We start from the raw sequence: 16,022 nt of genomic DNA, 5'->3' as shown, positions 1-16,022 counted from the left end.
AAATTGAGCTTGGACTTTGCAAAAAAAATAAAAATAACGTAAAAGCCTCGTTTTGTGAATTTGAATTCTCATAGTTAAATTTAGAATTCATAAAAAATCCTTAATTATCTATTTTCTAGAGTGATGAGTCTTGAGATAATGTGTTAAAAGTGGAAAAAGTCTAATATGAGTCTTATAATTAAAAAAATAATTTATCCTTAGTGGAAAGCTGACGTGGCTGAATCTGAATTAAGAATTTGGGTCTGGGGATAAACTTAGGGTCTTTTCACATTTACTGAAATGAGCAGAACTGAACTGGTTGGAGCTGAACTGAACTGAACTGATTGGAGCTAACTGAACTGAACTAAGCTGAAATTAATATTTTATGAGAAAGAGAAATTAGGAGCTAAACTGAACTAAATTGAACTGATTAAAGCTGAACTGATTAGAGATGAACTGAAATTAAGTAAATGTGAACAGGCCCTTACCCTAATGCTAAAGTAGCAATCGTTGGTGTCATCTTTTTCCAAAGTTGTACACGTAACGCTACCTCATGAAAAAATTTCCCGCTTAATTGTTAAGCCCATTAATATATATACCTAAACTATATTAAAGTTTTCTTTGGAGGGAATATTTTTCCCTCCTAAACTCTAACTTTAATGTTTAGATTTTTGCATAATTATTAATGCATTTAGAAACTTTATACTTTAATTTTATATATATATATATATATATATATATATATATATATATATATATATATATATATATATATATATATATATATATATATATATATATATATGTTACAACACATACTATATCACGGTATTTAAGAAAAGTAGACCTCATATGTTATAATATACATAAAATGGAGTTAAAAGGTTGTTAGGACTATAATCAAGTGAGTCATGTGGTTTAATTAAAGATAATAGTATAATTTTCACCATAAAAACCTTCTTTTTATGGTGTGTTGTAACTATTGTGACATTTCCATTTTAGGGAAGTGTTGCAACTAAAAAAAAAACGGAGGAAGCATTTAATTTCAATTACCCTCATTAAAAATCAAGCATGGCGCGAGTATTATCTAGTGGTAAATGTATGTATTGACTTGTGTACTTGAATATCAGTGTACTGTTAATTAATTTGAAATGAAGAGAAAAACAACAAATGATCAATAAAGATTATGTTTGAATATTTTTAAAATTCAAAACGATGTTAATCGGAGAATGGAGAAACTTATTACTCAGGTCTATAATAATTAGGCAAATTTGTAAAAAAAAAAAAAAAAAAAACCTTTTAAATACACCATTTTGCAAAAAAAAAAAAAAAAAAAAAAAAAAAAAAAAAAAAAAAATTTAAAAACTTCATCATGAAAGAAAACCCGAAGTTGAAATTTTTTTTGTGTAAAACAACCTAATCCCACTAATTCACCGAATTAACCTCTAATTTCTTCTAATCAACCTCTAATTCTCATTTTTCTACATAATAATTAAATGGTTAGTTTAGAGGCGGTGATTCTGACTCTTCATGTACACCCTGGCCACATAGTTCACCACCTTTGTTCCTCTTAAACTCAGAGATTAAGTCATACATATAAGTTGAATTTACAGCAGTCCCAACCACAATCTCATACATCTTAACATCAATTAATGACTCAAACATCCTCATCAGACCCCATCATCATCTATTGGCCAATGCTTACCCCTATATTCATAAGCAAATATAGGGTTCAAAATAACTACTCCCTTCTTTTGTAAAATATCTTCAAATTCTATCATTAAGTCCATCAAATTGATCTTATCACAATCCACATCAATATCAACATTATATTATGCTGCTTATATTTAAATCTCATAGTAATTATGTCACCCATTCTGCAAAATAAATTACTCGACCATGATTTAATCACAACAATAGATCACAAGAACACATTTAAACCTAGAATAATCATCATACAATTAGTAACACTGTAGCTTGCAACCTAAAGTCGTCAATTTTAAATACAGTAAGTCAGAGAGTACAAAAATAAGCAAGCACCATATTCATATGCAAAAAAAACATAAACCAAGGCTAAATTAAGTAATATTAGACCATAATTCAACCCGTCAACAATATTCAACCATTCACAAGAATTTGCAAATTTCATCTAAAACCTAGCAATTTAAACCGAAAAATTATGAAATTACAACAAAAGATAACCACCCACTAACCTTTTTAAATCCACAAAGCAAGCCTGAAACTCCAAAGAATTTGCTCCAGAAGAGCGATAATTAGGGTTAGAGAATGAATGAGAAGAAAAAAAAAAAGATAAAAAATCAATCAATAACAATATACTAAAAGACACACCAGCTAAAAAGAAAAAGATTCGACATATTTTAACACAAATTTTTATATAGTTATTAAAACAAAAAAAATTCTTAACATAGTTTTGATTATTTTCTACATCATTTTATACCTAACATATCTTTTGTAATTCAATACTTTGATCAAATTTGTCAACTATATTCTTAGATTTTTTTGTTAATAAAAACCAATTATAATGATAGTTTAATAAAGATTACTGAAAATTACCGTGCATGGTACGGGAACTAACCTAATTTGGAGTAAATTAATACATTTGGGATTGAAGGGAGAGTTAATGAGGGGGAGGGCATTTTAGTCAACTCAAGTCTATGCAAAATCCCTCCCATTTACCTTAACTAAACATTTGATTAACGTTTCAGTAACTGTAGTTAATTAGTTGTTAATTATGGATGTACCACTAGTAATGGAAATTTAATGAGGTGTAGTAATGGAAATTTAATGAGGTGTACCAAAGATAAAAACCGAGTGTACCAATAATAATTTCCCAAGAGAAAATTACAATGAGGTGAAATGTAAAGTAATCTCTCAATGAGTGGGTGTGCGCGAATAAATGGTTCCGGTGATTGCCGTCGGAAAATTGAATCCGATATCTTTTTCCGGCATACATCTCTAAGGTTCATTATCTTCTTCGTGAATTAAGCATTCAATCAATTTTAGGGTTTTTATGTAATATGTGAATTGTTTAGGGTATTTCTGATTTGAGATTTATATGTGAATGATACTACTTAATGACATTGTTTGTCTCGAATTTTGCTGCCTTGTTCTTATCATGATTTATTGTTTCATTTTGCTACTTAATTGCATTCGGTGTTATGGATTTTTCCTCTGGAAAGAAAAGATTGGTTTTATGTTATTTTTATGGTTTTTGTCTTTGAATAATATGTATATTCGATATCCATTTCTATAACTTGTGCTTGTCAATTACCATACTAGTAGAAAAAGACGAAAGACAAAGGGATTTGAATGAAAGAAGAATTTGAATATTTGAGATTTGGCTGGATGCCTGTATGTTGTATTTGTGCTTAAGTGAGCTCCTAAGTGAACAAGATGCTATTTGTATCTATTGTAATATAGACATGTACATGTTGCAGTTGTTGAATGATTGAATTAGTTATTTGACTATGTTGAATTAGAACTTGTATCTATGCTCAGGCATAATATGGTTGGAATTAGGTTATTAGTAGTTCGATTAATATTGGTAGTCAAAAATAGAAAAAGAAGGGGTTCAGAGAAGGGGAGTATGAAGTTTTAGTGTTACATCCCTTTCCACCACGTTTATCCGGTGTACACGGATTTAGGAAGGAGTTATAGTAGCGTATTGTAGATTAAAGTTGAATTTTTTTTTTTTAAAAAAAAGGAAGATAATGGGATAATTTACTGTTTTGAGGAAGAGAGAAATATAAGGGTTGGAGGGCTTTTGTTGATTAAAAGTGAATTAAAGACTGAATAAATAATGAGACTTTTATTTTGTGAGAAATGAAGCTTATTTAAGGACAAGCGGAGTAGAGATATTCAAAAGCTTGATGTTACCACTCCTTAGAGTCTTGCTTCCCAAAAGTCAAGTAACATAGGTCTTCAAATGATTTGGGAATTGTGACGGCCTCATTCCCTTTGTAGATTGTATGTCATAATTCTTTTTCTCTCCAATTTTTTATAAAGATGATTAGGTTATATAAAGAACTTAAATCCATTATAGTTGTGCAAATGGTACGGACATCCTGAACTCTCTAATATAACCTATTTGGTAGAGCTTCAGTCAATGGTGAAAAAAGAATTTTAGTGGGTCATTTCCAAGAAGATCGCCTGACATGGCACACCTCTGGGCCCTCTAACCTAGCATGCTTAATTTGGAATTTGGACTTTAAATTGCATACAGTGGTAAACTGGTAATAGTACCTGTTACAAAGCTTCTACAATGTTTTTATGCTGTCTGTCCATTAGCTAATGCAACCCTTGCACCTGGGCTTGGCATTAGCCGTGCCAAGCAAAGAACTGGCAGCATAATGTTAGAATCCAACTCTCTTTGAGTGTATTTGAAGCTGGCTAGGCCTTTTACTTAAGTTTTCTAGGCCTTAGAGTAATTTCAAGAAGAAGTTCTGTAGGAGGCAATGATTAATAATGTCTGAGCTTCCTACCCATTGCCTATAGCTTTATTACTTGTGTGTTGTTGTAGGCATTTATAGAAATTATGCTGCCACTTGTATAAAACACCCAAAAATTGATAAAATCTCAAGAAACCCTCAAAATAATCAAAATTCATCGTCGAACCCGCTTTTGCCCTGCCAGACAGTCACAAGCCCCGATCAACCCCCCTTGACTCCACTCTTGTCGCCAACAGGCCAGAGTGCCTATCAAACTCGTCTATAGAATGTGGTGCTTCGTGCTGACAAGCCATTTCCGCACTTGGTTTGTGCCCTTGTTGCCAATAGACGGGAGAGTGCTATACAGTTCTAGTGTCATAACACTTGACCGTGACACATAGGTAGATATGTGAAGCAATCTACATATCCTTCTCTAGGCTATCTCCATATCCTATCACTCATCCTGTTACTCTCCAAAAACATTTTATGAGGAATGAGGAACTTGTTTAGTGTGAGATGTTCATTGGTACATGTCTCCTATAGTCTGATGTTTGCACTAAATAACTTTTGACTCATGTTAAGTGCTCCCTATCAAACTTTCCCCTCTAGTACATTAGTTTTATGGGCTGCAATTTGTCTATTATGCTTTTGTATAGTTAAGTATAACCATGTTCTATGATCTATATAGGTGCAAAAACCAAATATGATCTAAAGAAACTGCAAAGAAGCGTTCTTACTTAACCTTGGAGCAGTTGCGACAAGTGCCTGATGACACGAATACATACAAATCAATTGGTAAGTTCAATATCAGTATAAGTTTTTGATACATGAATTGAACCACATGTCTGTAACTTTTGGGGTTTGGTGCAGTTTGGGACCTATGTTCAATTGATATGTGACTGCTGTATTGTTGGTTGATTGTTTACCTTATAAATTTTTGTACTTAATGGTGTTTTTGTTACCTTTGTTATGCAGGAAGAACGCGAGAGTCCTCCTTGGCTTACAGAATCTATGGTTGTAAATCCTCAACAATATTTTGCCAAATTCGGTCTTGATGGATGAAAAGGAACAGAAGTTCAAGGATAGTGAGACTGCCATAGCTTCTTTACAGGTTTTTATACTTATTAATTGTTTGTTTTCTACCTTCTCAATTTGTCTTTCACTTGTTTGGTTTTCAGTTTATCGTTTTTGAAATCGTTAATTAGTGTCATATTAGCAAGACGACCTAGCAATATTTCATAAATATATCCCAATTTCAGTTGTATGTGTTCATTTATTGAGATTACTTTGTTGCTGTAGACATTAACTTGATGTGTTGTCTTTATATTTGGTGACAGACTTCTAAGTGTAACTGGAAAAACAGATGGGGGAAGTGGAAAACAACCTAAAGGAGCTGCTGCAACAAGATCCTGGTCTCGTCAGCCAAATCATGTCCCTTTCAGTAACGTAAATCTCACTCTAGAAAATCATCTTTTAACCCTGTTTTTCTTTTCTAAGTCTTTTGGTTTTGTTTTGTTTTGAATTGTTTAAACGGTTTCCCTGATATTTATAAGATCATATAATTTTATTTTATTTTTTTCATAACTCTTGATTTCTGTGAGCTCTTCTTATAGGATCTCTGACTAAAGCTATGCTTTTGGCATCACCAAATTGGAAATTATAAAATGGTAAAAGCTTAACATTTTCAGTACCTTACACACTTTACTTTGAGTGATATCCATAGAAAATGCTTAAAGAGATCAAAATTTCATAAATGTATCACTTTTTTTTACAAAATTCCCTACCGTCCACGTCAACGTTTGTAAATATGAAATAATTTTTTCCTGGTTCACAATATAACCGTTATATGAATTAGCGGTGTATATAGCGGTTCATTAAACTATAAACCGCTAATTCAATCAGCAGTTTCACGCTTTTTAATTAAAAAAAATCCTAGATTGTTTAGCTGACGTGGATGGTATGTAAGGAATTTTGTCAGAAAGCAGCATAATTTAGGAATTTTGTATGTTTAAGCAATTTTCACGGAAATCACTCCTATAATTTCACAAAATGCCCTTAAAATAAATGAAATTGTAATGTGGCCTGACTTTTGGAAGTTACCCTTTAGATGTTACCTCAGTAACCTTACATTGACAAAGATAGTAAACTAGAGCATAAAATTCGATTATAGCCAACTAAGGATGATTTATTGATTTGCTTCTACATCCTGTGATGTTAAGCAGCAATACACTATATATACTAATAGCTTGTGACCAATCTCTCTTGGAGTTCCAATGAGTTTTGGCTATTGTATGGCTGATCTTTGTGCTTGTGCACGACGATATTCACTGAGAACCCATATGGGGAAAATGCACCTGTATGACGAATATTCGATTATGCAGTTCTTCATGAATATTCCAGTGCTTTCCTGTATAAAGTTACCATAGCTGTTAGATATTATGGATAAGTAGTAAAACTGTGTACTGTGACTGACATTAAATGAGAATCTGGGTTGTAACTTGAAATTCACGTGTCCAAGGCAAATTCATGTATAGGACAGTCTACTCTTACCATGAAGAATAGCCTTGGTCCTTGGATACAAGAAATTTCACCTTGATTTTTTTTTAACATTATTATATTGTTAAGTGATACTCTTTCTGTCCCTAAATAGAAGTCTCATTTTACTATAATTTTGTGTCTTTAAAAGTCCTAAATTTTTTTATCAGTATCCACTTTTTTTATTCACCTTCATATAAAACATTACTATTTTTCTAGTTTACAATTAATCAACCTAATGTCCTAACCTCTTATCATTTTTTTAAATTCACTCTTGAGTAAATGAGACTTTTATTTAGGGACGGAGGGTTTATGCACCATCTTAAGAGCTAATAATCATTTTTTTTTTTGGTCGGTTCACATTAAAATTGTTGAATTAGAAGTTTTGTCTGAAGTAAAATTGCTGAATTAGAGGTTTTGTCCAAGGTAACTAATTGAAGTAGCGGTTTATGAATAAAATCGATAATTGAATTAGCGGTTTATTGAATAAAATCGATAATTGAATTGGCTTTTTTACCATGGACAAAACTGCATTTATGCTGCTGCAGTAAAACTCAAGAATAGGAGGTTATATTATTGAATAGATGTATTTACTTTTGTTAGCTTTTGTGACTGCATATCAAAACTGAATCTTGTAATTACCTGTGGCGGGAAGTCTCCATTTTCTAACTGTGAGTTGATTACCAACCTCATCCCTCGGTCTACGGGGTCGGGATCTACTTCCCACTGTTACATTGAGAACCATTTGGGTTAACCATAGTTTTAAGTTTGCTGTCATTTTTTAAGTTGCAATAGGAAATGCAGGATAGAATACAGTTATACTCACCTGCCCTGCTCTAATGAGAGTTAACAATGCCCATGAAGTTTGCACCAGATTTGACTTGTTCCCTTTTAGGTTTGTATAAACCTGTTCCACAATCCCAAAGATTCACAAATCTAAACTTTTAGGGAAAACTCCTCACAGACTGATGTTATTTCTCTACAAGAAATGCAGCTTTTACCACCACAAGGGAGGGAGGGAGGGGAGTGGATTAGAGTACCTCGTTGGAGCTTGAGAGGTAGCTTTCGCCCCACCCGCCATTAGGCAATTGCTTTGAGAGTATAAACTCACATCCCTTTCGCACAGCCTGACTATTATGGTAGTTTTTATTACACCTTAGTAGTGCCTCCACTGAAAACCATGTTCCATAGGTAAAACAAATTCCCCAAAAACCATACCTATCCCCACAAGAACAAACCAACAAGAAATAACTCTCAATTCCTCAAGTGTATTTTCTTAGATAGAGAATTCAACTGAACAAATGAAAAGGAAGATACATTCAAGATAGAAATCAAAATTGCATTACGTGTGAAACAATGTCAATTGTATTTTTTTTATTTTTTTTCGTACGAAAATCATATTTCAATTAAAGATCAGCAGTACGAAAATAATAAACTCTGTATTTACCAAGAACCATCAGGGTTTTGAGTCCTTTCAATGTATTGTATTCCTCTAGAGATGGAGTCTTCTATTTCTTTGGTCCTGTGATTTGGGTATTGCTCCTTGAAGAGTGTTAAAGCTTGGATTACTGAGGAAGTGCACTCAACATGCCTATAATAACAGTAAAAAGCAAGATTACATTTATCAAATTAGAAAAGTTAAACTCTACAACTGATCGTCTTGGCTCGGTCTATGATCATCTCTAGTTAAAAACCACAGTATTAGCTGATAACTATGGAGTATGAAATAAGTTAGTATATAGAAGCTTACTCTCTTTCGACTAGAACATCATCGAAGAGCTCTGTTGGATTGAATCTCTGAGATTAGACAATACATCTCATTAGAAATTATAAAATTAATTTGATTTTAACTTAATCTATATTAAGATAGAAGTTGGTTATACCTCAATCCAACGGTATGTTCGCTGAGGCTCCCAAGCTGTTAAACCACCATTCTCACTCTAACAAAAGGATAGGATAAAATGCTTGGAATAATTACTCCAACATATCTCATACTAGCAATCTACTAGTATATTGCTATTATCATTATATTTGAAATTATCGGAACTTATGTGTTTATATTTGAAATAATGAATGTGTTTGGATATAGTAGACATTATTTTGTTTGAAATAAGTTAAAATAGGCTGAGGTAAATATCTATTAACTAATACTAAAACAGAACATGCTCACATCATTTTTGACACATGTCAAACTATAATAAAAAAATTTCCCGCTAAAACAATATACGATGTCATCGTTATTTTTTTTTTGTTATTTTACTTAGTGTATTTTTTAAAAGTACATTGTATAGTTATTTTTGGGAAAAAAACACATGAACTAATCAACAATAATTTTTTTCTCATTTAATTTTAATAATTTGGCTTTATTATTTCAATTTTCTTATACACACTGCATTTGCATATTTCATATAAATTGCCTCATTTTTTTTATATTATATCACAAATTAATTATGAAAAAAAAATTGTTACTACTGTACGATGCACGGGCACTAACCTAGTAATTTATATAATTAAAGGTGGCGAATCGAAATAAAACATAATACAAAATGACAATGGTCTCTAATTTAATTCAATAACTGTATGTATAACACTAACCTGTAGAGAAAGAATGACATTCACAGCATCAAATAGGCGCTCAGCTTCCATTTTCTCTTCCTCAAGTTCAGGAAACATTTTTGCAAATAGCAGTGCAACCTATAAAACAATACCATTGGAACATAACGACAAGCAAAAAAGGATACATAATCTTCTGGTAAAACAATCAACCACAATCCCTTGGATAATTAGTATTTCAAGTTGTTTTAAGCTTGTTTGAAATTCATGAAATTTTTTATACACTCATATAAGTCATTTTTAAAGTGCACTAATGTTATTTTTTGCTCATTTGAAATTAATCAAATTTTTATATACAAACATATAAGTTATTTAAGGCGCATAAATGTTATTTTTTGCTCATTTGATGATTACATGATCAATAAAAATTAATTGAGTAATATATACCATCAGATTAAAAAGGGAAATAGTTCTCATTTTTATCATGAAGCATACAATTTAAATGAAATATAATATTTTGCTTTCTGTTTGAAAATGTATGTATTTAATCACCTTGAGTCCTTCCGCAGTACAATCAGAGACTTGCCAGCCGTGATCTGGTGTTGAGAAAGTCCATGAACCTTTACTAATATGTCTATACATCTCCTTAAAATTTCCTGATGGATTCTCCCTAACCTATATTGCAATTTGCATCAGAGTAAAAATTTTAGGAGAAATTTTACACGATATTTTACATACAAGTATTTTGGCATACTTGCATGATCTTCATAGGCCTCTTATGAAAATATTCTATGAAAAATTAAAGAATTTAAAATATCCGGTTTTAAAATATATTTTGTATAACTCAAAAGTATTTCATGATTCTTTATTAGTAGTTTGTAATATGAGAAGTTTGCTAAAATGAGAAGGAAGAGAGGGATTATATATGCTTATATTTTGCATTGAATGTGCAAACTTTTTTAATTGAATGCATAAATTTTTCGATTTATATTCGATGTGCATAAAATTTAAACAGAATGTGCATGATTTTAATTCTGAAAATGCATATTGATTACTCTTATTCATTTAGCTAAGAACATGTATTTGGGTAGAGAGGGCACGTCATTACCAATTCCAGTAGACATTTCAAGTTACCCTTTAGATTTAATTTAGTTGCATAGTTTTCTTATTCATTCACCTAAAATCACCCCATTTATCTTTCTCTCTAATCCTTTATTTCCATTACATAGTTGTGGAACAACATTCATTGGCGATCGTTAGGGGAAGCTGCTAAATTAAAATCTATGATCTAAAATGGTGAAGATGATCAGATTGCTTGTACTGGAGTTTGGAGGGAAGAATTGAAGGCAAGGAGAAAAATAATCATGAAACTTGTAGGAGGAAAAGATGAATAGTAAAAATGAGGACGACGGTCGGTTTTAATTAGATGGTAGATGGAAGAGTAGCGTGAATTTGTGGGAACTAAGTTCTAAAATCAAGGATATTTGATCAGTAGAGATATAGTGAGAGAGATGAAGTAGAGTAGCGTGTTTTTTTGTTCTAATTTCAGCCGCTAGATTGCTCATATGAATGGTTGAGATTTCTTCTCGTCTTTCTCATTTTAAGATCTTTCTCATTGTATATATATAAGGTCGTAGTTGAGTGAAAAAAAAAAAAAAAAACCTGTGAAGCTTTGAGAAAACTGTGCGCTTTCTTAAGTGGTGTTGCATATTCATGAGTAAGACCACTGGCATATATTGCATGAAACGCTTGTGCTGCATCCCAGGTTTGGCAGCCAAGGGCCTGCTCTCAAATTTGTACGAGGATTATTAGTAAATTGCACACGAAAGTTTGTTACACAACAATTTTTGCTTCGTTACTAAAAGTTACCGTAAACTTCATCCCATCCTCAGAAACCCACAAATAATCTGGGATCCTGGCTAGATGTTTCTTGTATGCTGTTGAGTTCGGATCTTCCGCCCAACAAGCCATCAAACAAAGTACCTGTGCCACAAGGTCTTAATGGCATTCACTGAAAGAAAGTAAAGACAAAATTCAAGGGCAATTGTGAATGGTAACAATGTATGTGTACCTTCTCAACGCAACCAATGCAGCAGTATCTGCTGTTGATGTCCTCATAGTGTACATTTGCTATTGCTGTTTTGAGCGCCTTTTCTCTGAGTTTCGAGAAGGGCCAACGGTTGAGGATTGGCTCACCAATGTGGTGAAGAAGTCCCCAAATCATGTCTTGCAACACATGATGTGGGGTATAAAGATCCTCCTACAAAAAGTTGTTAGTTGTGTAAATTACATAATTATGCTCGATTGTGTTCATAATTACGTCGTAAGAAATTCTAGCGCTTACCTTAGCACATGAGTTTCTAGCTTTGTTCCAGTTAATTTCATGGTATGGCTGAGGGTAAATTTCTGTTCTAAGTGACTCAATGAGTTGAGTGATTGGACCAACAAATCTCCTACCATACAAGTATGATACTGGCATGTACACTAATCGGCAATAGCACAAAGTTTTCCCTGCAATTTAATTATACATCAAAGTTTTATGTTGAGAGCAAAAAAATTAAATAATTCCAAGTTATTTCTAGACTAATCTAACAATGTTTCATATGAAAGTGGTTTTGTAAATGTAATATTGAGTATTACAACCAAATCGTAAATCTTTGATCATCATTTACTGAGGTAGTACATGCTCTTATGTTGAATCCTAAAGTCTTATATATTTGTTCATAACACTCCAATCCACGCGTTTAAAATGTACCGTCAAAGTTAGTATGATTTGGTCAATAAAAGATAAATATAGCCTATTTGTAAGAGCCAAATTACATGTAGCACTACATAAGTATCAAGTATGGATGTATAGAGTAGTTTGAGAACCTGGATGCATTGGTAAAGAATCAGGGAGTAGCCAAAGCTCTGGAGGCGTTGGGTTGCACCCATCCCATTCGTACACTCCAAGCACCTATAGTAATCGGTCCAAAGCCAAAACAAGGGCCAGCTTGTTACAAGTTTTTCTGTTACTCGAGATAAAAAGATTATGTAACAAACTACATACATATGTATAGTACTCAATAAAAATCATGATCTATAGGCTATAACGTCACGTAATTAACTCTTTGGTAGTCAATTTAGTTGCTTCTATGATCATTTAATGATCATGTTCTTTTGAATACATACACTTTCATGTTCTTTAATTATGTCAGCCGTTTTTGGAACATAGCATGAAAGTGCATGTATTCAAAAGAACTCACATGTTATATACGTCCTTTGTAACGAAAGCATGTATGGTGCTCACGTTGTACATAAGTGTATGGCTTAAACTGTGTAGTGTTAGTTAGCTACTTCCAAGTAAACATGAAAATACATAGTAGTAAAGGAGATAAATGTGAACAAACCGAAAGCCAAAATTTCCCCCATGATGGAATGCTTGTAGCACCACCATGGTCAAGGATCCATTTACGACCCCTTGCAATCGCGTTATCCTCACCATCATCAGGGCCTTCTCCCAACAACCTTAGAGCAATGTAGCTAATTGCTGAACCAAACATGGTACTATGGCTATCTATGTGGAATCCCCATCCTCCGTCTTCATTCTGCAATATATTTTGCAAAAATATACTTTATACTTGGTATTAATTAGGCAGAAAATAGAACAATTAAATTAAATGTTATCAAGAAAAAGAAAAGACATTAACCAATATAGATATACTACCTTCGTTTCATATTAATTGCAACATAGTTTTTTTTTTTTTTTTTTTTTTTATGTCTCACAAATAATGCCCTTTGTTGTAATAAATATATAACGGAGGTAGTAACAAAATTAGAGACTATCTAAATACCTGATGATTATATATATAACGCTTTATCTCCTTTTGGTGTTCAGTGGATAAAAACTTATTGAGATCTCCTGTAACATATAGCGCCATTACCTGCAATTTAATTTATCAATGCGATATTATCACTTTGTATGGAATACTCTTCCAGTGAATTTGGTGTTAAAACTACAACTATCATTAACGGAATTTACTCTTCAGTAAAAAGAAGAAAAAAAAAAGTGATAAAGAGATGGTTAAACTATTAAATGCAACCGGCTAATCAAAACAGTTAATACAATTCGTTATATCAAGCGGCTACTAGCTAATTTTTTTTATTATTATTATTAAAAAAATAATAATAATAATAAATAAATAAATAAAAACTTACCAAGGGAGGCATGAAATAAAGTGGGCCAGCATTATCAGCAGGCCAGTGACCATCATGGGCTTGAATACTGGTAAAGAAGTTGATGGCCTTCTTCAGTGTTATGGTCACTGCTTCCTCTCCTATTTCCTCTCTTTCCTTCAACTTCACTCCTTTATCCATTTCCACATTTGCCTTTCCTTTTCTCAACTGTCCAAACATTTTGTTTAAAATTTTAATCAAAAAAATCGCATCAGGTTACCTCGATTTTATTTTTGACCCGTAAAAAAAACATTAATCTATACTCGTGTATTGAAAATTGAAATAACTTATGTGTACAAAGTATAATTTTTAAACGTAAAATGAATACAAATATTTGTAAGTTAAATCCTTAGGAGTATATGTATATACCAAACTTTAACTCATAAACTAAAGGTTAGTAGTCAACAAAAAAAGTCAAACTACTTTGAGCTATAGGTTTACAAAGAAAGTGTAAAACACAAAATATTTTGACCTCCATTCTCATTAGAAGATCAGCACTTTGCCTCATGTTAAAACGGTTCCTCTTGAACTCCTCCCTTGCCCTCTCAACCTCGGCTCGTTCCTCCGTTGTTCCGGCCTCTGGATCAAACTCCCAATGTTGTCGACCGATAAAATTGTTTAGACTCTCTAGCCATGGACCCTTGCCTTCTGCTATCTTCAATTTCCACATGATAACCAACTTTAACTAAGCATACACTCTAGATCAGATGAACTATTAATCACTCTTAATTCTTTCTAGCTTGATTAGGAAAGAAAGGTGAAATATAGATAGGTAGTAATTAACTTCAATTTGCTGAGTTTTATAAGCAGAGATTAAGGGAAGCAAGGAGATAATGATATTGATTGTAGCTAGGGCAGTTTTGCATGACTCTAACAATTGGCACCTAACCTCTACAATTTTTACAGTAATAACAATTAGGAGATGGTAGCTATCCTCTCCTTTTATTGGCTTGCTACAATGGGGGCCTATAAATCATTTCTTTATGACAAAATAGAGATATTTGGTCACACAAAACGATTCCTTTAAATATTGTTATTACTTAGGTCCTATTGGAGACATAAATAATTCCAGTTCAGTTTAGTAAAAATAATTATATTTTGGTATAAAATTAATTTGAGTTTAGTAAAAATAATTTTTAGTATGTAATAAACAAAAACTTTTTATACAATCTATCTATCTATCTATCTATCTATCTATATATATATATATATATTATACTAAAAGACAAGCGCCTCAATGTGAGGATGACAAATGTCACTCTCTCATTGGCTTATCTTAATTATTAAATATATCTATATAATTACTGTTTACATATTTAAGCATAGTTATTTTTGTTAAACTTCAAACAATAAAAGCAAGTTTCTATACATGAATAAGATTTTCATGATTTCCTAACTTAAATATTGATTTAATTTTTTTTATAATAAATATATGCTTTCCAGGCCAATACTACAAATTTATCCATAAAGTCTTTCCAATCTTTATTTATATCAAGTTAAAGAATAATAACTAATTTGAAGCAATATGATTAAAGTGGCATAATTAAGGAAACAAATATTTCGTATTTTGAAAGACTAATATTGTTTTTTTTTTATAAAAAATAAATAAAATCGATAGAATTTAGTTTGACGTCAATTATGAAATCAATGCAAACATTTAAAAAAAATCAGATGTACAATAAAATATTGTGCACCTATTATAAAAGCTACCCTGTAAAGAATGAAAGTTATTTATGCTTTATTGATAAAAATTACCCAAAATAGTCTACAAGTTATCCTAAATTCAATTCAACTAATCGGATGAATACAAAAGTTTTTTATAAAGATACAAAATAGTATAAAATTACTTTTATCGTTAGTTGTACTCCTTGTCAAATACTGAATACTGAGCCGAAATGTTGTCTTGGAAAAAAATACATAATCTTGAACATAAATTTAATTTTAATCGGCCTTTCATTTTCTATACAATGTCTTTTACATTGACCTTTTGTTTTTCTTACATAAAAAAAAAAATTAAAAAAAATGAACCGATAACCAATCAAAACAAGAAGAATAAAAGTTAAATTGAATTAGACATTTGACAAAAAAGGGACAGATATAAAATGTATTATAACTATTACTCGTGTTTTAAATTGTAATATTCGTATTAACAATGCTATTACTTATGAATTTTTTTTAGAAAAACTAACATTTTGATTTAAAAATCGTGCATTGCTCATGTACTATACTAGATATACAACAATCATGTGCAATAATTTATGTTGTTTTATACATAATAATACTTTTAACTAT

At 31.7% G+C, this 16,022-nt stretch overlaps 1 protein-coding gene and 1 long non-coding RNA gene across 2 annotated transcripts; one reads left to right on the top strand and one right to left on the bottom strand.

Moving 5' to 3' along the window:
* The first annotated feature begins 2,829 nt into the window (after positions 1 to 2,829).
* LOC145556223 (uncharacterized) lies at positions 2,830 to 6,024 on the top strand. Its single transcript, XR_014091810.1, has 4 exons — positions 2,830 to 2,960; positions 5,116 to 5,222; positions 5,403 to 5,538; positions 5,765 to 6,024. It is a non-coding gene; the product is annotated as an uncharacterized LOC145556223 (long non-coding RNA).
* Positions 6,025 to 6,711: 687 nt separating this feature from the next.
* LOC145643137 (lupeol synthase-like) lies at positions 6,712 to 14,426 on the bottom strand. Its single transcript, XM_081694296.1, has 18 exons — positions 14,203 to 14,426; positions 13,713 to 13,898; positions 13,349 to 13,438; positions 12,905 to 13,102; positions 12,387 to 12,471; positions 11,860 to 12,026; positions 11,587 to 11,775; positions 11,385 to 11,498; positions 11,178 to 11,297; positions 10,068 to 10,190; positions 9,558 to 9,656; positions 8,846 to 8,902; positions 8,713 to 8,759; positions 8,410 to 8,553; positions 8,003 to 8,180; positions 7,789 to 7,869; positions 7,605 to 7,688; positions 6,712 to 6,834 (listed from the first exon to the last, which is right to left on the bottom strand). The coding sequence occupies exons 1-18, from the start codon at positions 14,398 to 14,400 to the stop codon at positions 6,712 to 6,714; spliced, it is 2,283 nt and encodes a 760-aa protein (XP_081550422.1). The 5' UTR covers positions 14,401 to 14,426.
* Between the last annotated feature and the right edge of the window lie 1,596 nt (positions 14,427 to 16,022).

The sequence above is a fragment of the Chenopodium album genome, chromosome 8 (genome assembly GCF_948465745.1).
Source record: "Chenopodium album chromosome 8, dcCheAlbu1.1, whole genome shotgun sequence".
Lineage (NCBI taxonomy): Eukaryota > Viridiplantae > Streptophyta > Magnoliopsida > Caryophyllales > Amaranthaceae > Chenopodium > Chenopodium album.
Note: the sequence above shows the minus strand (reverse complement) of the source record. Positions and strands in the feature narration are given on the sequence as shown.